The sequence below is a fragment of the Mobula hypostoma genome, chromosome 25 (assembly GCF_963921235.1).
Source record: "Mobula hypostoma chromosome 25, sMobHyp1.1, whole genome shotgun sequence".
In the NCBI taxonomy this organism is placed as follows: Eukaryota; Metazoa; Chordata; class Chondrichthyes; order Myliobatiformes; family Myliobatidae; genus Mobula; species Mobula hypostoma.
Window position 1 is genome coordinate 5,533,970 of NC_086121.1, and position 25,595 is coordinate 5,559,564.

Consider the following 25,595-nt stretch of genomic DNA (forward strand, 5'->3'; position numbering starts at 1 on the left):
GCAAGTCCATAAATCTGGCATAATAGTTGTATGCATCTACACCCATCATCACCCAGGACATGCCCTCTTCTCATTGCTACCATCAGGAAGGAGGTACAGGAGCCTGAAGGCACACACTCAGCAATTCAGGAACAGCTTCTTCCCCTCTGCCATCCGATTCCTAAATGGACATTGAAACCATAAACACTACCTCACTACTTTTTTATCTTCTGTTTTTGCACTACTTATTTTAATTTACATATTAAAATTGCCCACGTAACATGCATGGATATTATTGATAGTCATAATATGACTAAATCTGTATTTCTGTGTTTGTTACATGCATATATTATTAATGTATGTACATAATTTCCATGTATATATTGTCTGTGTATGCATAATATATCATGCACATACATTATATGCATGTATTTTATGCAGATATGGCTACATAAATATGATCCTATATTCAGATTTGGAATCAGTTTAATTTATTTATCACATGTACATGGAAACATACAGTGAAAGGCGTTGCTTGCGTTAACAACCAGCACAACCCAAGGCTGTGCTGGGGGCAGCCCGCAAGTGTCACCACTCATTCTGGCAACAACGTAGCATGTCCACAAGGCTCACAGAACAACACAAACAACAACAACAACAAAACAAGCCCCTTTCCTCGCTCCTCCCCACTCACACTGACTTTGACTTTGTATGCTCAGTATAATATTTACTGTGTGTTGGCGCATGACCAAGTGGTTAAGGCGTCGGTCTAGTGATCCGAAGGTCACTAGTTCGAGCCTCAGCTGAGGCAGCGTGTTGTGTCCCTGAGCAAGGCACTTAACCACATATTGCTCCGCAACGACACCGGTGCCAAGCTGTATCGGCCCTTGCCCTTCCCTTGGACAACATCGGTGGCATGGAGAGGGGAGACTTGCAGCATGGGCAACTGCTGGTCTTCCACACAACCTTGACCAGGCCTGCGCCCTGGAAACCTTCCAAGGCGCAAATCCATGGTCTCATAAGACTAACAGATGCCTATATATAAATATTTACAGAACAGAAAGAAATACCGATACGAGCATTGCATGTTATTCATCGATTTGTTTAATGTCTATTAATGCACAATGTACATTATGCATTTTCCCAAATATGACCTCACAATATCAACACTGAACTGATTCCACAAAGGTTCAAGATTTAAAGGTTCATTTATTATCAAAGTATGCAACCTGAAATTCTTCTCTGGGTGGCCATGAAACCAGGAAAGAAAAGAAAGGCAGCACATTCATCAAACCCCAAAATCCCCCTCCCTGCAGAAAAAATGAACAAAAACCGAACAAGCAAATCAACTCCCAAATGCCTCCTCTCTGCATAAAAATGCAAGAAAGATGGGGTAAGAAACACCGAGTATAAAAAGACTATATGACTGTTAAAAAGTCTATAGTCCAAGTCCATACCCAAAACACAGAAAATCTGAGGAGCACTCTGCAGACCTTTCCCTCTTGTTAAACATTGATGAAGTTTAACAATGGTTTGCAACCCCTTCACAGGCTTCCCGCCATGAAGTTCGTGCACGCTGTTACTGCCTCCCTGAATCCCTCAGAGACTGCAGAGCGCCAAAGTACCTAAACAATCTCTGAGCTTCCACATCCACCTCGATGTTTCAATTTCCCTCATCGTTTATCGGCGAACAATGGAAGATTTAATCAGCAAGCTGACGTCAAACATCGGCTTGCAGCCTGCCCACCATGAGGTTCCCGCACGCTGTCTCTGCCTCTCGGAGACTGCAGTGCGCTGGAGCACCCAAACGATCTCCAAACAGCAAATCACAGGCTCCAGCAGTTCCAGAATCACACTCTAGACAAAAAAGCAAATGTAATAGACATAAAAGAAGTGAAATATATGGTTTCATGATCTATCCAGGAGATGTCAACCGAAGGATCGTTGTACATTGGTGCCATCTTGGGCTCATTTTCAAGCACCCTACAACTCGTGCCCTCTGTTTTATTTGTTTAATTAATTAAATATTTATTTATTTATTTTTGCTCTTGCATAATTTGGCTTCTTTTGCACATTGGTTGTTTGTTCGCAACTATTGCATTTCTCTGTTCTACTGTGAGTGCCTGCAAGAAACACTGTCACAGGAAAGCAGCGTCCGTCATCAGAGACACCACGCGACCCCCCCCCCACCCCCAGCGCCCAGGACACGCTCTCTTCTCATTGCTGCCATCGGGAAGGAGGTGCAGGAGCCTCAGGACCCATGAAACCAGGTTCAAGAACAGTTTTGGAATTTGTTGCCACGGGCGGCAGTGGAGGTCAAGTCACTGGGTGTATTTAAGGCAGAGATTGATAGGTATCTGAGTAGCCAGGGCATCAAAGGTTATAGTGAGAAGGCGGGGGAGTGGGACTAAATGGAAGAATGGATCAGCTCATGATAAAATGGCGGAGCAGACTCAACGGGCCAAATGGCCGACTTCTGCTCCTTTGTCTTATGGTCTATGGTCTTATTGCCCCTCAACCGTCAGGCTCTTGAACAGAAGTAGATAATTTCACTCAACTTCACTTGCCCCAATCATTAAAATGTTCCCACAACATCACTTGCACTTTCAAGGGCTCTTCATCTCATGTTCTGGATACTTATTGCTCATTTCATAATTACTATTTCTTTCTTTTTGTATTTATGCAGCTTGTTGACTTTTACACACTGGTTGAAAAAGTTGATGGGGTCTTTCATGATTCTATGATAGTTATTATTATATTATGGATTTTCTTTATTTTATACTTTATTGTCGCCAAACAATTGATACTAGAACGTACAATCATCACAGCGATATTTGATTCTGCGCTTCCCGCTCCCTGGATTACAAATTGATAGTGAATATTAAAAATTTAAATTATAAATCATAAATAGAAAATAGAAAAATGGTAAGTAAGGTAGTGCAAAAAAACCGAGAGGCAGGTCCGGATATTTGGAAGGTACGGCCCAGATCCGGGTCAGGATCTGTTCAGCAGTCTTATCACAGTTGGAAAGAAGCTATTCCCAAATCGGGCCGTACGAGTCTTCAAGCTCCTGATCCTTCTCCCGGAGGGAAGAGGGACGAAAAGTGTGTTGGCTGGGTGGGTCGTGTCCTTGATTATCTTGGCAGCAGTATTTATTCAGTATGCCTACAAGAAAATGAATCTCAGGGTTGTATATGGTGACATATATGTACTTTGATAATAAATTTACTTTGATATTTGTATTTGTGCACATGTCTATTAGATGTATCTAAAATACGCATATGTGTGTATCTGCTCACCGAACCTGCAATATCTAGCAGTTAAGTGCTGTCCTTTTTACCTACCACAGGAGTTCCCTGGTGTCATTTACATTCCAGCTCAGGCCAATGTCAAGCAGGCTTTAGAAGATCTGAGCAATGGGATCAACGTGCACGAAACAGCGCACCCTAATGCCTTCACCATTGTTTTGGGGGATTTTAACCAGGCCAGTCTGAAAAAAAATCTCTAAACAACTACCATCAACAAATCACTTGCAATACCAGAGGAAACAACACGCTGGACCATTGCTACACCACCATCTAGAATGCCTACCATGCTATTCCACACCCTCACTTCAGGAAGTCTGATCACCTGGCTGTACTTCTACATCTCGAGTATAGGTAGGCAGAGACTGGAGACTGCAGCACCAGTAGTGAGGACCAAGAAGGTTTGGACAAGGGAATCACAGGAGCGCCTACAGGACTGCTTTGAATCGGTGGACTGGACTGTATTCAGGGATTCATCTTTGAATCTGGATGAGTATGCTGCAGTTGTTACCGACTTCATTAAAACCTTTGTGGATGAGTGTGTGCCTACAAAGACTTACTGTACATTTCCAAACCAAAAGCTGTGGGTGAACCAAGAGGTACGTCGTCTGCTGAAGGCTAGATCTGTGGCATTCAAGTCAGGCAACCCAGGCCTGTACCAGAAAACCAGGTATGATTTGCGGAGGGCTATTTCAAGGATGAAGGGACAATTTCGAACGAGGTTGGAGGCAATATCAGATGCACAGCAATTCTGGCAGGGACTGCAAGACATTACCTCCCACAAAACAAAACCCAATCGCATGAAAGTCAATAATGCTTCACTACCAGATGAACTCAATGCCTTCTATGCACACTTTGAAAGGGAGAACACAACTACAGCTGTGAAGATCCCTGCTGCACCTGATGACTCTGTGATCTCTGTCTCAAAGGCCGATGTTAGAGTGTCTTTAAAGAGAGTGAAACCTCACAAGGCAGAAGGTCTCGATGGAGTACCTGGTAAGGCTTTGAAAACCTGTGCCAACCAACTACCGGGAGTATTTAAGGACATTTTCAACCTCTCACTACTACTGGCGGAAGTTCCCACTTGCTTCAAAAAGGTAACAATTATACCAGTGCCTCACAAGAATAATGTGAGCTGCCTTAATGACTATTGCCCGGGAGCACTCACATCGACAGTGATGAAGTTCTTTGAGAGGTTGGTCACGACTAGACTGAACTGCCTCAGCAAGGACCTGGACCAACTGCAATTTGCCTATTGCCACAACAGGTCAACGGCAGACGCAATCTCAATGGCTCTGCACACGGCTTTAGACCACCTGGACAACACAAACACCTACGTCAGGATGCTGTTCATCGACTATAGCTCAGCATTTAATGCCATCATTCCCACAATCCTGATTGAGAAGTTGCAGAACCTGGGCCTCTGTACCTCCCTCTGCAATTGGATCCTCGACTTGCTAACTGGAAGACCACAATCTGTGTGGATTGGTGATAACATCTCCTCCTCGCTGACGATAAACACTGGAGCACCTCATGGGTGTGTGCTTAGCCCACTGCTCTACTCTCTCTATACATAGTCATAGTCATAGTCATACTTTATTGATCCCGAGGGAAATTGGGTTTCGTTACAGTTGCACCAACCAAGAATAGAGTATAGATATAGCAAAATAAAACTATAAATAATTAAATAATAATATGTAAACTATGCCAGGAAATAAGTCCAGGACCAGCCTATTGGCTCAGGGTGTCTGACCCTCCAAGGGAGGAGTTGTAAAGTTTGATGGCCACAGGCAGGAATGACTTCCTATGACGCTCTGTGCTGCATCTCGGAGGAATGAGTCTCTGGCTGAATGTACTCCTGTGCCCAACCAGTACATTATGTAGTGGATGGGAGACATTGTCCAAGATGGCATGCAACTTGGACAGCATCCTCTTTTCAGACACCACTGTGAGAGAGTCCAGTTCCATCCCCACAACATCACTGGCCTTACGAATGAGTTTGTTGATTCTGTTGGTGTCTGCTACCCTCAGCCTGCTGCCCCAGCACACAACAGCAAACATGATAGCACTGGCCACCACTACACCCATGACTGTGTGGCTAAGCTTAGCTCAAATACCATCTATAAATTTAGATTATAAATCTGGATTATGTATTGCATTGAACTGCTGCTGCTAGGTTAACAAATGTCTCGTCACAGCCGGTGACAGTCAACCTGACTCCGATACTGTGCGGACACCCCCAGACTACCTTAAGCGGCCCCAGGATGAACAGCGATCGGGGTCAGCCCAGGGGAGTGACGTAAGGGGGGGCGGGTGTAACAGGGAGAGACAATGTGTGGAACGGGGGGGGGAGAGGAAAGTGAAATGAGAACAAAAAGTAAAAACAAAGAAACAGAGAGCCACACAGAGCAGTGCCTATATGTCAGGTGGTTAATAGATAGGATACTGTCTGATTGCTCCTGACTCTGCCCAGTCTCCCCCTCTCCCCGCCTGTCCATCTCCTCTGTCCCCCCCTTTCCCCGGTTCCCGGGCCCATCCCGGCGGTAGGGGGCGGGGCCAGGCCTGGTTACACTGTATCCGCACGGTAGCAGCATGGCGCCGGGGAGTAAGCGGTGAGTGTGGATGCCGGAGACCGGACCCTCTCCCCTGGGGAAACGTCGTCCCCCCCGCTGGGTGGGTGACTCCCCGGCCTCGTCTCTCTCAGGCCGCGCTGCTCGCTGTGGGAGAGGGGGGTTTGCGGGAGCAGCGTGGTTGCTGGGACCCGGAGGTTCGGAGGTCCCGGGATTGGGAGGCGAGTCTCGGGGGGAATTCCGAGACCGGGAGGCCAGTGGAACTTGAGGCGGAGGGAGCGTCCTCGGGGTGGGGAAGGGGGGCGTCCCGGAACTGGGTGTCGGGGTGGGGAAGGGGGGCGTCCCGGAACTGGGTGTCGGGGTGGGGAAGGGGGGCGTCCCGGAACTGGGTGTCGGGGTGGGGGAAGGGAGGCGTCCCGGAACTGGGTGTCGGGGTGGAGAAGGGGGGCGTCCCGGAACTGGGTGTCGGGGTGGGGAAGGGGGGCGTCCCGGAACTGGGTGTCGGGGTGGGGAGGGGGGCGTCCCGGAACTGGGTGTCGGGGTGGGGAGGGGGGCGTCCCGGAACTGGGTGTCGGGGTGGGGAAGGGGGGCGTCCCGGAACTGGGTGTCGGGGTGGGGAAGGGGGGCGTCCCGGAACTGGGTGTCGGGGTGGGGAGGGGGGCGTCCCGGGACTGGGTGTCGGGGTGGGGAGAGCGTCCCGGGACTGGGTGTCGGGGTGGGGAGAGCGACCCGTGACTGGGTGTCGGTAGGGACTCGGGACACGTTGTTTTTGTTGGACATTATCATCTAGCGTGTGTTGTGTGTTACATACACACATGTACACGTGTACCTGCACATATTGACACTTCCTCATATCTCTTACCGGGCTCGGTGTCTCTTTCTCTCCTTTCCCGTCACACACGATGTATGTATTATGCGTGGTGCTATGTACGTTCCAATGAAGATGAGGTGATAAATCTGATTGCTTCATTGAAGAGTGGAAGCAGTATTGTTGCATTGAATTTCTAGCACGGGCTTCCTGGGCCGAGTGGCCTGTTTAGGACAGTTTCGGGAGAATCAGAGCTTCTGGGTTCTACTCCATGGTTGGTGCAGTTATCTCTGAGTGTCTCCCTCTCTCCAGTGGCTGATTTCAGCCCTAGGCCATGCGAGTGAAGCCTGTTTGAAGGCTCCATTCCAGTGACCCATTGGCTCAGTGTGAGGCAAATGTAAAAGGTTCCTGGTGTTATTATTTGTGTCAACGACCAACACAGTCTGAGGATGTTCTGGGGGCATCTCCCAAGTGTCACCAACATAGTTTGCCCACACAACTCTCTAACCCTAACCCGTACGTCAATGGACTGTGGGGGGAAACCCGTGCGGTCACCGCGAAAACGTACAAGGATGGCGGCAGGAATTGAACCCCCATTGCTAGTGCAGTAAAGCGTTGTCCTAACCACTACGCCACTGTGCCAATTTACTGAAGAACATCAGTGGTTAAAACAAGCTGATAATTTCGTGCACGTAGTGAATAGTTGCTCTTGAATTGTTGTTACTTGGCATAATGGTTACTAAATGTCTGTCCACAAATAGTCAGCGCAGAAACAGGCCCTCCTGACCGTAGAGTCCGTTTCAGCTATCGAGTCCCCATTTACACGAATCCGTAATGAATCCTGTTTCATACTCTCACCCTCCCATCTACTATCCTTGGATTCTACACTCATCTCCACATGTGGGGCAATTTTCAGGCAGCAGTTTACCCAGAATCAGGTTTAATATCACTGATATATGCTGTGTTGCAGCACCAGTACGGTGTGATACATTATTTATTAGTGATACAGTGTGGAGTTGGCCCTACAAGGCACACCACTACAGCAGCTGCACAATTTCAACTTAACCCTAACCTTATCACGGGACAATTTACGATGACTGGTTAACCTACCCGGTACGTCTTTGGACTGGGGGAGAAACCGGAGCGCCAGAGGAAACCCACGCCTTCCATGAGGAGAACGTACAGAGTGTCCTTGTAGAATGGTGCCAGAATTGAAATCCACGCTCCAGAAAGCCCTGAGTGTCATGCTAGCCGCTATGTTACCGTGGTAACCAAAGTTATGTCTGTTGAATGATAACACTATGTTCAAAATAGAGAGCAAAAATAGTGAGTTACAGGTTTCCCCCACCATCCGAAGGTAGAGCGTTCCTATGAAACGGTTCGTAAGCCGAAATGTCATAAAGCGAAGAAGCAATTACCATTTATTTATATGGGAAAATTTTGTGAGTGTTTGCAGACCCAAAAATAACCTACCAAATCATGCCAAATAACACATAAAACCTAAAATAACAGTAATATATAGTAAAAGCAGGAATGATATGATAAATACACAGCCTATATAAAGTAGAAATACTTTTCCACAATCATTGCCGGCACAGATCTCCGTAGCGAAAATCTCACGCAAGCGCCGTCGGCAGAAAATCTCACGCAAGCGCTGTTGGCAAAAACACGCGCAAGCGCTCTCCAGTAATCTTTAAACTATGAAGCTGCCAAATCATACCAAATGATACGTAAAAATACACAGCCGATATAAAGTAGAAATAATGTATGTACAGTGTAGTATCACTTACCGGAATCGGGACAGCGCCGAGCACACTGATGATGGTGTGTTAGACTGAGTCGTCGCAGGCTGGGTGGTGCAGTGGCCCCCACCCTCCGGGCCACCATCCGATACATTGCCGCGAAGCACACCGGGGTCCAGCGGTAGCCGGGACGCACCCAGCACGTCTAAGAAAAAACCCGAAATAAACATGCTAATTAATTAGGTGCTGCCGGACACATAATTGTCGGCCCAGATCAGTGCCGATTGCTTCGCCTTTGATCTGGGCCAACATTTACGTGTGGGGCGGCATCTAATTAATAAGCTTGTTTATTTCGGCTTTTTCCTTAAAGACGTGCTGTGTGTTTCCCGGCTACTGCTGCATTCTCCGCGAATTGGTACAGTATCTGTCCGCGGCCTGTGTGTTGGGGTAGTGGGACACTGGGATGTCATGTCCTCTTCTGTTTCCATTAGAGCAGGCAGCTCATCTTCTCCTATGACTGCCTGCCTCGATGTCGAAGATCAAGGTTCGTCGTCTGCTGTGGTTGATGTGGAAGGCTTGCTTGACTGCTGAGCCTCGCGCATTTTTCTATCATACAGTTCTTTGTAAGGACTCAAAGAATCTTGCAAATATCCCCTAAACCTACGTACCCTTTCAAAATTAAAGTCGTACTTTATCATTACTCATTCGGTTTCAATTGTTATCCTTTCTTCTTCCAATTTCATCAGCTCTTCATCTATCAGTTCTTGGTCATGAGATGCCAAAGCCTCTTCAACATCATCTTCGTCAGCTTCCCAAGCCAAACTCACTTTGTCCTTGCTTCGTTCACCACGATCGAAACGCTTAATTATGTCTAGTTTTACGCTAAGTGTAACACCCTTACGAGCTCTTTCAGGCTTTTCTGACACCATAGAACTCATCTTGCAAACGGCTGCTCACAGGCTTGTGTTAATGCAATGCCGGCGAGAATGCCGTTCCGAATCCGGGGAGAGCGGCTGCTCGGGACGCGCGCTGATTTTTTTTCGTGCGCTGAATTTTTTATTGCGCGCCAAATTTTTTTCGTAACAGTGAAAACACCTTTTGAAGGCGAAAACAGGGTACTAATGTAGGTCTTTCGTAACAGTGAGGTTTCGTAAAGCGAACATTCGAAAAGCGGGGGACACCTGTAGTGTTCATGGGTTTGTTGTTCAGTCAGAGATCTGATGGCAGATGGGAAGAAGCTGTTCCTGAATTGTTGAGTGTGTTTCTTCAGGCTCCTGTATCTCCTCCCTGATGGTAGCAATGAGAAGAGGGCATGCCCTGGGTTATGGGGAGGTCCTTAATCAGTGCCGGACTTCGGGACGAAAGGTCCCGAGTTCGAATCCAGCTGGCTCCCCTGCACACTTGCCATCCACGCTGGGTTACAAGCTGGTGATCTCTTTGGAAACTCACCCGGCAGAAGGCAATGGCAAACCACTGCTGTAACTTGCCTCGTACGCGGTTCCCCACTACGTCAGAGAGGCGTGGAGGGAAATCGTCCGCTAACCGGAGAAACTCCGGATGTGACGTACCTTTCCTTTCCTAATGACGGATGCCGCCTTTTTGAGGCATTGCCTTTTGAAGGCGTCTTCGATGGTGGGGAGGGTTGTGTCCGTGATGGAGCTGGCTGAGTTTACAACTCTGTGCAGGACATGTTGGGGATGTGGCGGGATTGGTAGAGTGGACAGCCAACGTCTTTCTCCCAGGGCTGCAGTGCCCAGTAGCTGAGGACGTTGTTTAAAGTCAGTGAAGGGAAGTTTAGAGGGATGTCAGAGGTAGGTTTTGTTCACATAGTGAGTAGGGGGTGCCTGGAATCCACTGTAGGTGGTAGTGGTAGGGACACCACTGTAGGGGCATTTAAGAGGCTCTTAGATGGGCACATGGATGAAAGAGAAATGGAGAACTTTTAGGAAGGAAGGATTCAATTGTTCTTCAAGTAGGTTCACCACCCACAGCTCCAATCTGCTAATTAAATTTGCTGACGACACTACACTGGTTGGCCTAATCTCAAGTAATAATGAGGCAGACTATAGAGAAGAGGTCATTACCCTGACACAGTGGTGTCAAGAAAACAACCACTCCCTCAATGTCTCAAAAACAAAGGAGCTGGTTGTGGACTACAGGAGGAATGGAGACAGGCTAGTCCCGACTGACATCAATAGATCTGGGGTTGAGAGGGTGAACAGCTTAAAGGTTCTCGGCAGAAACATCGCCAAGGATCTCACATGGTCTCTACATACCAGCTGTGTGGTGAAAAAGGCACAACAGCGCCTCTGTCACCTCAGACGGTTGGGGAAGTTTGGGATGGGCCCCCAAATCCCATGAACTTTCTACAGGGGCACAACTGAGAGCATCCTGACTGGCTGCATCACTGCCTGGTATGGGAACTGTACTTCCCTCAATCGCAGGACTCTGCAGAGAGTGGTGCGGACAGCCCAGCGCATCTGTAGATGTGAACTTCCCACTATTAATGGAGGATTATGGGCTTTGTAAGAGGGAAGAGTTGGATTAATCGGAGTAGGATTATAAAGGTCAGCACGATATTGTGGGCCAAGGGGCCTGATCTGTGCTGTACTGTTGTATGGTCCCATGGGTGGGTGGGGGGGAGTTCATGTAGTCATGGAGAACATGCAAACTCCACACAGTACCTGCGGTCAGGATCGAGTCTGGGTCCATGATGCTGTGAGCAGATCTCTGTGCTGTGCCCACAGAGATCCACAGAGCCCTACAGCACAGAAACAGATCTTTGTGTCCATGCCGAACTGTTATTCTGCCTTGTCTCATTGATCAGCACCTGAACCATACCCCTCCCATCCATGTATTTATCCAAACTTCACTTTAGTGTTACAATTGAACCTGTATCCACCACTTCCACTGGTAACTCGTTACACACTCGCAACACCCTCTGAGTCAAAAAAATTCTCCTCCTCATGTTACTCTTAAATATTTCACCTTTCACCTTTAACCTATGACCTGTAGTTCTTGTCTCCTCCAACCTGAAGGGGAAAGAAACCTGCTTTCATTGACCCCCTCTGTACTCCTCATAATTTTGTATACCTCCATCTAATTTCTTCTACGCTCCAGGGAGTAAAGTCCTAACCTACTCAGCCTCTCATTGCTTTTCTGTGGTCGGTCTTTTCCAGGAAGCTTGCTTCGCTGAGTGTCGATGAGTTCCTCAGCTCTGCCTTCGATTCGGCTGGAGAAAGCGACTCGGATGCTGAGGACTTGGGAGCTGGGAATGGGAAGCCGGGCAGCGGCCCGAAGGTGAAGGCTGGAAAGGGCAAGAAAACCCCACAACCGAAAGCAGAGGAAGGAGAAGAAAGGTGAGACCTGCTGGTGACATTGTATTTATTTATTGAGCTACAGCATGGAACAGGCCCTTTGGCCCTTTGAGCTGTGCTGCCCAGCAATCCCCCAATTTAATCCTAGGCCAATCATGGGACAAATTACAATGACCAATTAACCTATCAACCGGTACGTCTTTGGACTGTGGGAGGAAACCAATGTGGTCATGGGGAAAACGTACGAACACCTTACAAGCAGCAGTGGGAATTGAACCCTGGTTGCCTCTAATGTAAAGTGTTGTGCTGACCACTACATTACCGTGTAGCCCCGACTATGCTACCACGCCACCCCTTGGGTAGTAATGGTGGGGTACTTACCTTAATGAGCAGGGTGAAGAAGTCGGCCAGTGAACTCTTAATAAATGTGCACCACTTCTGTAGCTCAAACCTGTTTCACAGCTCTCAGATTGAGATTCATTTATTTAATCACGTGTACATCAATACATACAGTGAAATGTGTTGTTTGCATTATCAATCAGTACGACCCGCAAGTGTCACCCCGCATACTGGGCACCAGCGTAGCATGCCCATGATGCTCGGCAGAACAACACGAGCAACAACAGCAAAACAGGCCTTTTCCTCCATCCCTCCCACCTAGCAACCCACATTTCCCAGCCTGGACTAGCAGATATGAACCATTGCCGACATGAACCATTGTTACTCCTGCACTTGCACTGGCAGCTCGTTCTTCTACACTCTTGTGACCCTCTCAGTGAAGAAAATTATTTATTGAGATACAGCGCAGAATTGACCTTTCCAGCCCTTCGAACTGCACCACCCAGTAATGGCCCTATTTAGTCCGAGCCTAATCATGGGACATTTACAGTGACCAATTAATACGTCTTTGGACTGTGGGAGGAAACCAGAGCACCCAGGGGAAACCCTCTTGGTCATGGGGAGGACATACAAACTCCTTACCGGCAGTGGTGGGAACTGAACCTGGGTCACCGGTACTGTAAAGTGTTGTGCTGACCGCTACGATACCGTGCCGTCCCATTAGCAACTTTACAAAGTATGTTCATTACCAGGTAATGTTGTGCCTGTGATAAGTTCAAAGTGATGGCTCGTAAGTACAACCTCTTAAATGTAATCAATCTAAGGGAATGGGGGGTGCAGGAATTCACATTAAAAGGGTTGCTGGGCATGGGTGAGAGAGCACAGGTCAGGGTATTTTTAGCTTTCTTAAGGGGTACAGGGGTTTTTTATAGGATATGACGGATAAGCAGGAATAGGGTGCCAGGATGGCCAAAGATGGGAGGTTAAAGTGTAGGTTAAGGGGTGTGTGTGTGTGTGTGTGTGTGTGTGTGTGTGTGTGTGTGTGTGTGTGAGAGAGAAAGAAAGATAGATTGGGTGAAGGAATTTAGAATGTAAGTCTATTGCACACTCCGGAGCAGAAGGTGGCGGTAATGCACCATTAAGCTGGGTGCTAACCACCGTAAAACAAGACGGAGAAGAAGAAGCTTTTTTTACAAGTGTGTGGAATTTCTGTTTAGAGTCAGAATCATATAACATGGAAACTGGCCTTTTGGCCCATGTAGACCATCATAAGCAAGTCCCATTTTCCCCCATACGGCACGGGAACAGGCCCTTCAGCCCATCTAGCCTATGCCAACTAATGTACCATACTAAGCTAGTCATAATTACCTGTATATGGCCCACATCCCTCTAAATCATTCCAATCCATGTACCTGTCCAAATTTATTTATATATTTTCATTTAGTGATACAGCACAGAACAGACTCTTCCAGCCCCTTGAGCTGCACCGCCCAGTAACCCACCTGTTTAAGCCAAACCACTGGACAATTTACAATGACTAATTAACCCGCTAACCAGTATGTCTTCGGACTGTGGGCAGAAAACAGAGCACCCAAAGGGAGCCCGTGCAGTCACAGGAAGGAATGTGCAAATTTGCTTGCGGAGGACGCTGGAACTGAACTCTGATTTCCGATGTCCGGCTGAAATAGTGTCGCGCTAACTGCTATACTACCGTGGCGCCCCAACCGTTAAATTTTAAACATTGTTACTGTTTCAAAAATAAAAGGGAGTTTTATTTCTCCCCCTTCAGCAGCAGAGGGAAGCCAAAGGGAGCAGCCCAGGAGCACAAGGAGCAACTCTCACGGCTCAAGGAGAGGGATCCCGAATTCTTCAAGTTCCTGGAGGAGAATGACCAGAAGCTGTTGAACTTCGATGATAGCGACAGTTCGGATGACGACGAGAGCCAGCTGCATACTTTGCCGGAGGAGCTGGAGGTCAGTTCCTTGGGTTTCGTTGTAATGCCCAGATCTCTGGGAAAGAGTGGGATCAACTGTGCCCACTCCTTCAAAGCAGCCATGATTAAACTAGAGCAGTTGTTCAATTAGACTGGAATATAGAATGAACATAGGACCAGAGGGCACAGCCTCAGGATACAAGGACGTCCCTTCAGAACAGAGATGAGGAGGAATTTCTGTAGCCAGTGGGTGGTGAATCTGTGGAATCCATTGCTACAGACGGCCGTGGAGGACAAGTCACCGGGTGCACTTAAGGCTGCAGTTGAAAGGGACCTTGATTAGAAAGGGTTGGGAAAATGAGAAGGGAGGGAGCGGGAAGCACTAGAGAGACAATTTAATGATCAATAAACCAATTGTTTGGAATCAAATGACCTTGCCCTGGTGTCTCAGGGCTGGGTGTGTCTGCACTGTGCCATCCCCCACCCCTGGCACAGATGGCACACCTCTGCCGCCTGTCCCACACCCCTCTCGCGGCACTCCAGCCTTGCTATTCCTGATATCCTTCGCTGCTGCAAGATTTTCAAACTCAACTCTCCACTACACAGTGACAAATACAGAACTGTGCAAAAGTCTTCGGAACTTTTATATATATATATATATATATATATATATATATATATATATAGCCTAAGACGTTTGCACAGGACTGTCACCTCACTACAAGAAGGATGTGGATACTGCAGACAGAGTGCAGAGGAGATTTACAAGGATGTTGCCTGGATTGGGGAGCATGCCTTATGAGAATAGGTTGAGTGAACTCGGCCTTTTCTCCTTGGAGTGACGGAGGATGAGAGGTGACCTTATAGAGGTGTATAAGATGATGAGAGACATTGATCATGTGAATAGCAAGAGGTTTTTCTCCCCAGGGCTGAAATGAGGGGGCATAGTTTTACAGTACTTGGAAGTAGGTACAGAGGGATGTCAGAGGTAAGTTTTTCTACACAGAGTGGTGAGTGCGTGGAATGCACTGCCTGTGACTGTGGTAGAGGTGGCTACATTAGGGTCTTTTAAGAGACTCCTAGATAGGTACATGGAGTTTAGGAAAATAGAGGGCTTTGCAGTAGGGAAATTCTAGGTAGTTTCTAGAGTAGGTCACATGGTTGGCACAACATTGTGGGCCGAAGGGCTTGTAATATGTTGTAGATTTCTATGTTCTATATTCTGTGAAGGAGGCCTTGGTCAGAAAACTGAAAAACAGGACCTCCTGGTTAGTAATGTCAGGATTGTTGCCTGTGCCACGCTCCAGTGAGGGTAAGAATAGGATCTGACTTCTCCCCTTCTTTTCCAGTCCTGTTGAAGTGTCTCGGCCCGAAATGCCGACTGTTTATTCTTTTTCCATGAATGCTGCCGGACCTGCTGAGTTCCTCCAGCATTTTTTGTCTGTTGCTTTGGATTTCCAGCTTCGTGTAAGAATAGGATGATTCGGCAGATGAATGTGTGGAGCATGGTTTCAGATTTCTGGATCACTGGTATCTCTCCGGGAAAGGTATGACCTGTACAAAATGGACAGGTTACACCTGAACTTGAGGGGGCAGATTGGGTAGAGTTGTGTAAGGGGTTTCTTCTTTTACAAACGTTTGTATGTTACTGCGTATGTTAATTAAAATGGTCTCTTTGTTATTTTAAATGCTGATAGTCTCTAGCTAGCACTTTGTTTGGGTTATAACAGAGTAAATGAAACAGTGGGTGTCCATGTTATTCTTTCTTGGGGTGATATGCTGTCTCATATAGCTGGGAACCAGGGAGTTTTGACGGGGAATTGGAGGAGAGACCGTGAGGACAACGGACGTGTGGGAAAGCTCAGTTTGATCACTTTGGGTGGTCCTGAGTTGCGAGTCGAAAAGGTCAGAGTGGTCCCGAAGAGGTCCCTGAGCTCCAGCGTGTGCACAAAGAAATTGAACTTTGATAAGTCTGGCGCCTTTTCCATTCCTTTTTTGTATTGAACTTCTATTAATCTCATCGACTTAGTAATATCTATAAAGTGTAATTGGTAAAACATACAGTGTGTGCTGGCTGATGATTGATGTTTGAAGCTGAATCAGGTAGCATTTGTACAGCAACCGACATAACCGGGAGACAAGGTGAGCGGCGGACGGTGTTTCCCCGAGATAAATACCAGCCAATATAGCTGAGCATTACAGATGTTTGGGAGGGTTTAAACTAATTTGGCAGGGGGATAGGAACCAGAGTGATAGAGCCAAAGTTGGGCAGTTGGTTTACAAACGGGCAGTGTGTGCTGAGACTGCTGGCAAGGAGAGGCTGATGATAGGGCAAACTTACAGTCAATGGGACAAGTTGTAAAAGGGGACAAATTCAAAACGAGTAATGAATACTGGACTGAAGGTGTTATATTTGAATGCACTCAATATATGGAATAAGGTAGATGAACTTGTAGCACAGTTGCAGATTGGCATGTATGAAGTTGTGGGTGTCACTAAATCATGGCTGAAAGAAGATTATAGGTGGGAGTTTAATATCCAAGGATGCACCTTGTATCGAAAGGACAGGCAGGTAGGCAGAGGGAGTGGTGAGGCTCTGTTGGTAAAAAGTGAAATCAAATCATTAGAAAGAGGTGACATAGGACCGGAAGGTGTAGAATCATTGTGGATTGAGCTAAGAAACTTCAAAGGGGAAAAGACCCTGATGGGAGTTGTATACAAACCCCCAAGCAGTAGTAAGGATATGGTCTACAGATCACACTGGGAGATAGAAAATACATGTCAAAAGGGCAATGTTACAGTAGTCATGGAGGATTTCAATATGCAGGTAGATTGGGAAAATCAGGTTACTGCTGGATTCCAAAAGTGAGAGAGCATCATATGGTTGAGCCCACTAGGGGATTGGCTATTCTGGATTGAGTATTGTGCAATGGACCGGAATGGATTCGAGAGTTTAAGGTAAAGGAACCCTTCGGGATCAGTGATCATAATATGATAGAATTCACCCTGCAATTTGAAAAGGAGAAGCTAAAGTAAGATGTACAGTGCGTATAAAAAGTATTCTTTCTCTCCCCCCACCCCCCGGCAGTTTTCAAGTTTTATTGTTTGACAACATTGAATCATAATGGATTTGATTTGGCTTTGAAGTGAGTGCAACTGTTGTTGCCAGGGAGAAGGTGCTTGGGAAGCTGAAATGTCTGAAGGTAGATAAGTCAGCTGGACTATACTCCAGGGTTCTGAAAGACGAAAGTTTGTGGAGGCATTAGGAATGGTCTTTGAAAAATCAGTTGATTCTGGCATGGTTTTGGAGGACTGGAAAATTGCAAATGTCACTCCACTCTTCAAGAAGGGAGAGAGGCAGAAGAAAGGAAATTATAGGCCAGTTAGTCTGACCTCTTAGGAGGATATCAGTGCCAACTTACAAGTATGTAGTTTTGGGGTACTTGGAGGTGCATGGTAAAATAGGCCGCAATCAGCATGGTTTTCTCAAGGGGAAGTCTTGCCTGACAAATCTGTTGGAATTCTTTGAAGAAATAACAAACAGGATGGACAAAAGAGAATTGGTGTATGTTGTGTACTTGGATTTTCAGAAGGCCTTTGACAAGGTGCCACAAATAAGACTGCTTAACAAGTTAAGAGCAGGAAATATTCTAGCATAGGTAAGAGCATTGGCTCATTAGCAGGAGGCAAAGAGTGGGAATAAAGGGAGCCTTTCCTGATTAGCTACCGATGACGTGGTGTTTAAGGGGAATCTTCTGCCCTACCATGTCACCTGCAGTGAGATGGATCACTCACAGGGAGTGTGTTTATTGTGGGGCCACAAGGGGAATCTACAAGTCAAACATAAATAACTGTTTAAAAATCTTTCCTTTGCAGGAAGCAAGTGATGAAGAGGAGGAGGAGGAAGAGAAAGAACCAGCCCCAAAGAGCAATAAAACCAGAGACTTAAAACCAGTCACCATCCGAATGGTTGAAACCTGGAGAGAGGCAGCAGAGGTGAGTTATGTTTGCACTAATAAAATTCCTGTGAGTTTTTGCTCTGTTAGTCTCTTCTGTTTAATACACATCTCTCTGTTTCATTCAGGTTTATATGTGGTTCTGAATATAGTACTGTGCAAAAGGCTTAGGTGGGAAGGGGACCAGGAAAGGGGAATCATGCTTGGGAAAAGGGGGAGGGAGCAGGAAGCACCAGAGAGACATTCTGCGATGATCAATAAACCAATTGTTTGGAACCAACTGAGCTTGTGTCCTCTTGTCCTTGACTCCCCCTCTATAGGAAGCGTCCTCTCTGTGTCTACTCTCTCTAGGCCTTTCAATATTCAATGGGTTTCAAAGAGATCTGCAGTCATTCTTCTGAAATCCAGTGAGTACAGGCCCAGAGCCATCAAACGCTCATACATTAACCCTTTCATTCCTGGGATCATTCTCGTGAACCTCCTCTGAATCCTCTCCTATGCCAGCAACTCCTTACCTAGATAAGGGCCCAAAGTTACTCGCAATACTCCAACCGTGGTCTTATCAAAGCCTTATAAAGCCTCAACATCACATCCTTGTACATATATAAGTGCACACATACACAAAGACACTGTTACATTAAATGACAACAATAATCCGTCATGAAACTAATTGCTGCCTTTTCATGGATGTTGGATGTGAGGTCTATCATTGCATCCTCATACAGCCATCAAACACTCCTCATACTGTTCTCCGTACTGCTGAACAACTACTGCACCCTCTCCAAAGACTGCACATTGTTCCTATGGTGCAGTAAACAGAACTGCACACTCTACTCCAAATGTTGCCAAACCAAAGTGTTACACAACTGCAAGGTTACTTGCCAACTTTTATCCATCACGATGCCTCGCTTTTAAGAGGCTTTGTTAACCAGCTAAATTTAAAGATACCTACCCATGTCATTGCCAATTGACTGGACTCTGCCAACTCACGCTTCTTCCTCAATCACGTTTTCTTTACTTGTGCCTCAGGAGAACAAACTTGGCCCCTCTTCTGAAGTTTGAACAAAGAACTTCCTTTTTTTAATAGAGAAATTGGGCTCCACGGTGAAGTAACGATTGGCACAATGCCGTTGCCCCTTGGGGTGTTGGAGTTCGGAGTTTAAATTCCGATGTCATCTGTAAGCAGTTTGTATGCTCTCCCTGTGGAATGCATGGGATTTCTCCGGGTGCTCCAGTTTCCTCCCACAATCCAAACTGGTCACTGTAAACTGTCCTGTGACTAGGCTAGGATTAAACAGAGCCACAGCCACAGCTGAGTTCCCATGCTGGTGACAGACAATGCTGCTCAGTGCTGTAGCTGCTCCTGTAAGTGACAGGTGGTCTTGCATCCAACAAAGTTCATAGCTTACTTCCAATTACTAAAACTGCACCTAATCTCTCCCACCGCAGGACAAGTTAACGCTAAAGCTGTTCCATGAAATAGTGATGGCATTTAGAGCGGCAGTCTCAACAACCAAAGGGGAAAATGACAGTGGCCAACATGGGAAGTACAAAGTAGAAGACAGTTCTGGTAAGTGAATGGAGAAATAAAATCCAACAAGATGAATATATGTGAAACTGTGCATATGGACTCAATGCCACTACATTAGGTACAGCTGTACACCTGTCATTAATGCAAATATCTAATTAGCCAATCATGTGGCAGCTACTCAATGCATAAAAGCATGCAGACATGGTCAAGAGATTCATTTGTTGATACCATACATCAGAATGGGGGAGAAATGTGATCTAAGACTTTCACCATTGTTGGTGCCAGACGGTGTGGTTTGAGTGTCTGAGAAACTACTGATCTCCGGGGAATTTCACACACAAGAGTCTCTGGAGTTTACAAAGTATGGTGTGAAAAACAAAACATCCAGTGAGTGGCAATTCTGTGGGCGAAAATGCCTTGTTAGAGGAGAATGGCCAGACTGGTTCAAGCTGACAGGAAGGTGACAGTAACTCAAATAACCACACGTTACAACAGTGGTGTGCAGAAGAGCATCTCTGAGTGCACAACACATCGAACCTTGAAGTGGATGGGCTACAGCAGCAGAAGACCACGAACATACACTCAGTGGCCACTTTATTAGGTTCAGGACGCATTACGCTTTGAATTGCTGCCACAGGATTGGCTGATCAGATATTTACATTAATGAGTAGGTATACCTAATAAAGTGGCCACTGAGTGTAGATGGGTACATGGTGGTTAGCTTGGAGATGTGGGGCCAATGGGTTGTTTCTGTGTTGTATAATTTAAAGACATTAATGAACAAGATGATTTTTATTAGTATCCAGTAGCTTCATGATCAGTTACAAATGCCACATTTTTACTGCCGATTTACTTAATTAACTGAATTTAAATTCTCCACCTACACTGAATGTTTCTCGTTTTTTTACACCATTCTATGTAAACTCTATAGAGGCTGTAGGCATGAAAATCCCAGGAGATCAGCAGTTTCTGAGATACTCAAACCACCCCATCTGGCACCAACAATCATTTCACAATCAAGTTCACTTAGATCGCATTTCTTCCCCCATTCTTGTGTTTTGTCTAAACAATAACTGAGCCTCTTGACCACGTCTGCATGCTTTTATGCATTGAGTTGTTGCCACAAGATTGGCTGATTAGATATTTGCATTAACAAGCAGATATACAGGTGTACCTAAAAAGTAGCCACAGAGTTTAAGGTACTGATCATTTTTTGAACTACCCAATAGACTTGCTTTGATACTGTTGTGAATTTGTTTCTAGCCTTGAGGCAATCCTTCGAAGTTTATCCAAAATCAAAGTAAATTGATTGTCAAATTGTGTTTATGTCATCACGTACTACTGAGATTTATTTTCCAGCAGACAATTACAGGAAAATTAAAAGAAAGCAAAATAATTTATGAAAAGCTCTGCGTCAATAAAGATGGACAAATTGCCAATATGCAAAAGAAAACAAATTGTGCAAATAATTCAGAATGTGAGCTGTAGAGTCATTGAGAGTGTTCATAGGTTGTGGAGTCAGTTCAGTGTTGAGGCAAGCGAAGTTATCCTTGCTGATGGTTGTAGGGTAATTAGTATTCCTGAACCTGATAGTGTGGGTCCTGAGGCTCCAGTACCTGCTGCCCTATTCCCAAACAAACGAGACGACACTAGTTTTATATGGCAATCTTTTGTGGCAGCTGAGTATTAATGCGTTTCTAAGTTGGTAAAGCAGGAGCAAGTAGAACGAGTTAACATAATCAATGACGTCTACTCTTTCATTCAACACCACCTGATCTGACTTTGATCTCTTATTATATCTCAGACAAAGGTGACCTGCAGAGCTTAATTTAAATCGATTAATATTGATAATTCACTGTTTCTTTGGAAACAAAGAACATGATTTAAATGCATTCGGCAGTGTTTGTGCGTTTCTTGTATAATTCTTGAAATTAATTTAACTCTGGTTTCTCCCGAGTGCTCCCACCATCCAAACACATAACGGTTGGTTAATTACTTACCTTGGCCCTTGTCTCCTAAGTAGAGCAGAGGCCATCGCTGACCTCCTGTCTTCGCCATCTCCTGAAGTTGATAGTGTAGTTGGAGTTCATCAATGGTTCTGCAATCCACTCTTCAGAGGATTGGCTTATACAGCTTCACCAGAGCCCTATAGGCCCACCTTGCCCACTTCCAAGTCTCACGACGAAGGCGTAGGGTTGGACTTTGAGTGCCGCATCTCCACATCGCCACCCCACAATGTTCTGTACTTCATAATGTTGTCCTCTTGTTTGACGGAACAGACCATGCCCTTCCCTTCTTAATTAACTTGCCTTTAGTTGATGTGACTCAAATACATATAATTTTAAACAACAACAAAACAACAGCAGAATAAGCCCCCCACCACCCACCCACCCACTCACTCACACACACAGATAAGTCCTAAACCCCAGGACAGGTCTCTTCTACATCTCCAGCCACCAGTGGACTTGCAGATGTCAGGCCTCTGACTTCCTCAGTGGACTTGCAGGCTCACAGGCCCAGGCTTCAGCCACTAGACCCCACAAACTGTGCAGTTGCCCCACCATATTCTGCCAAACTAGTGTCCAAAATGTTTTTGGGGCAGGGTTAGTCATTTTGGAGGATGAAGCAGGAGACTGTCAGTAGGGTCAGTCACTTGAATAAAGTTCCTTTCCAGTAATCTGCATCATCCTGTCTGCCCCCATTCACTGTTAATTTAAATATTCATTCGTTTTATTTAGAGCGAAATAGGCCCTACCTGCCCAACAAGCCAAACAGCTCAGCAACCCCCCCCCCCCCATATAACCCTAACCCAATCACAGGACAATTTGCAATGACCAATTAAAGTATTAACCAGTATGTCTTTGGACTGGGAGAGGAAACCAGAGCACCTCGAGGAAACCCACGCAGGCACGGGGAGAATGTACAAACTCCTTACAGATGGCGCCAGAACTGAACTCGGAAATGAACCAAGCTGTAATAGAATCACACTAACTGCTACGTTACCATGACACCGTGATTCCAGATTTTGTGCAAGGTCCTTTATAATACATTTCATCTTGCTTTAACGTAAATTGACAGCCACTGGACCTGACCCCTGAACACAAGCAGAATATTAAATTTGAGAATATATACAGTACCTTGAAAATGTATGCAGCCCCCAACCCTTCGCTCACATAAATGAGTATTACAACCATGGATTTTCATCGGTTTATATGAGCATTTTTATTTGTGACTCACGTGCTCCTTTCCCCCCTCCCCCCACAGTAAAGCCCAAAAAACAGGGAAAACTGCAAGCATGAGAAACTGAAAATTCAAAAGCTGAGATGTCAGCAGTTCAAAAGTATTCATTCCCCTTTGTTCAGCATCTAGTTGAACCATCGCTCATAGCTATCACAGTCAGTAGTCTTTTGGATAAGTCTCCATTAGCTTTGCACAACGTGATGGAGCAAATTTGTCCTATTCCTTGCAGAGTTGCTCAAGCTGTGCCAGGTTAGTTGGGGAGCAGCAGTGGACAGCAATCTTGAGGTCTTGCCAGAGATGTTCAATCGGGTTAAGATCAAGCCACTCAATGAGATCAGTTTTCTTCATGTGAAGCCACTTCCTGGTTGCTTTGGGTCATTATCCTGCTGAAAGATCAACTTCTTCCCCAGTTTAAGCTTTCTGGCAGAGGCTAGCAGGTTTTTATCCAGCATCTCTCTTAATTTAGCAGTGTTCACCTTCCCATCCATCCTGACCAGATTTCTCGTGTCTGCTGCTGAAAACCATCCTCGTATGATGTTACCTCCACCATACTTTACAGTAGGGATGATGTTACCTGGCTGATGGGCAGTTGTAGATTAACACCACATGTATTGCTTACTGTTGAGGCCAAAACCTTTACTTTAGTTTCATCTGACCTCACGACCTTCTTCCACACCGTCACAATATCTTCTAAGTGGTGCTTTGCAAAGTCTTTACTGGCACGGATATGTTTTATTTTGTCAGGGCTTCCTCCTTGCCACTTTTACATAAATACCCATTGTGTACCAGGCCTTAGATATTGTGGAGCCATGAACTTCATCTCCAGTAGCAGCCACTGACTTCTGGAGCGCACTCAAAGTGACTTTTGGCATCACAGTATCCTCTTTTACAAGTGCCATTCTTCTCCAGCGACTGAGTTAATAGGGGTGGGCTACCTAGGCAGTGTGGCTGTGGTTTCATATTTATTCCGCTTTTTCCACGATGGACTGCACTGAGTTCCGAGGCATCTTCAAAACATCATGTACCCTTCCCCAGATTTTTACGTCTCTATTATCACTTCCCTGACTTGTCTTGAATGCGCTTCTGTCTACATTTTGGTTTGGTCGGTTGAAAGTCGACCATGCTGTTGGACCTCACAGAGAGGGGAGGTATTTATTCAGCTGATCCTCCAATTTTCTGCATGAACAAACAGGGCGAGTTGGTATGGTAAGATACAGTATTGCCCCTGAAGAGAGTTGGTGTAATTACAAATGGGATGAATACTGTTTCAGTTTCACAAGTTTGGTTTTCAAATTTTAGTAAACTGTTGACGGATTTTTGGAATTTTTTCTTATTTGATGATGCACAGTGTTATGTAGATGAACTCAAAAAAGCCTACTTCATTATATTTTAAGTTCAGAAAATGAAACAGTAAAATGTGAAAATAGTTGTGAGGGCTGAATAGTTTTTCAAGGCACTGTATATTTAATTTCACTCTTTGTGATCATTATAAAGTATTAATATGTACTTATGCCAGGAATATTAATATTCCACCAACATTCTTGTCGTCAGAATCAGGTTTAATATCACTGACATATGTCATGAAATTTGTTGTCTTGTGGCAGCAGTACAGTGCAATGCAGAATATTTTAAACTATACTGTGCGTTATAATAAGAAAATATGTATTAAAAAAATGAACAAATTGTGCAAAAATAGAGTTTAAAATAAAAAGTACTGAGGTAGTGTGATCAGTATCCATTCAGAGATCTGGTGGGGGGAGAAAGAGGCTGTTCCTAAAACATTAAGAGTGTGTCTCCAGGCTCCTGTACCTTCTCTTTGAGCAGAGGGCATGGCCTGGGTGGTGGGGTCCTTAATGGAACACCACCTTTTGAAGCATCGCCTTTTGAAGATGTCCTTAATGCTGGGGAGGCCAGTGCCGGTGATGGAGCTGGCTGAATTTGCAACTTTCTGCAGCTTTTTCTGATCCCGTGCAGTGGCCCCTCCAGACCAGATGGTGATGCAGCCAGTTAGAATGTTCTTCATGGTACATCTGTCAAAATTTGCTCGAGTCTTTGGTCTCCTCAAACTCTTGCACATGCAACTTTGACATTTCATTGAGGTCAAATATGGCTTGTTCACATTCTCATGTTATCGTTGACATTGTCCACAACTCTCTGTCAATTGATTCGGGAATGATTTGTAGCATTCCTGCTTATACTGCAAGGGATCTAATAGCTAATGTTACAGTCATATGTCTGAGATACAAGGATTATCAAGAGAAATGGCTAGAATATTTCTCTGCCAAGTTCCATAGTATTAGTTCCATAGAAAATTGCTACAATTTAAAATTTTCAAAAGAGAAAGGCTTTCTTTCCCTACATGTTTAGGATTAATTTGAGCTTTTTTTTTTGCCTTAAAACATACTTCTGTTTCAGACAATAGGAGCAGAATTAGGCCATTCAGCCCATTGTGTCTGCTCTGCCATTACACCATGGCTGATTTATTTATCCTCTCAACCCCATTCTCCTGCCTTCTCCCCATAACCTTTGGCACATTTTTTTTAGATTATGAAGACACGCAGTCCTCTTTTATTGTCATTTAGAAATGCATGCATTAAGAAATGATACAATATTTCCTCCGGTGTGATATCACAAAACACAGGACAGACCAAAACTGACAAAACCACATCATTATAACATATAATTACAACAGTGCAACGATACCATAACTTGATGAAGAAGTCCATGAGCACAGTAAAAGTTCAAAGTCTCTCAAATGTCCCACATCTCACGTAGACGGGAGAAGGAAGAAAAACTCTCCCGCCATGCTGACCACAGTCCGACTCTGAGTCATCGGAAAACTTCGAGCTCTGATCAGCTCTCTGACACCGAGTGC

At 45.5% G+C, this 25,595-nt stretch overlaps 1 protein-coding gene across 2 annotated transcripts in view; it reads left to right on the forward strand.

Moving 5' to 3' along the window:
- The first annotated feature begins 5,764 nt into the window (after positions 1 to 5,764).
- The window catches only part of noc2l (NOC2-like nucleolar associated transcriptional repressor), a 169,186-nt gene continuing 149,355 nt past the window's right edge, over positions 5,765 to 25,595 (forward strand). The window contains exons 1-5 of one of the 2 annotated variants that reach the window (XM_063033434.1): positions 5,765 to 5,896; positions 11,584 to 11,763; positions 13,850 to 14,033; positions 17,870 to 17,989; positions 19,399 to 19,519. In XM_063033434.1, the coding sequence (XP_062889504.1) occupies positions 5,877 to 5,896; positions 11,584 to 11,763; positions 13,850 to 14,033; positions 17,870 to 17,989; positions 19,399 to 19,519 (625 nt within the window). In that variant the 5' untranslated portion in view covers positions 5,765 to 5,876. The remainder of the gene's footprint in view (positions 5,897 to 11,583; positions 11,764 to 13,849; positions 14,034 to 17,869; positions 17,990 to 19,398; positions 19,520 to 25,595) is intronic. The other variant, XM_063033435.1, reaches the window with a different exon arrangement.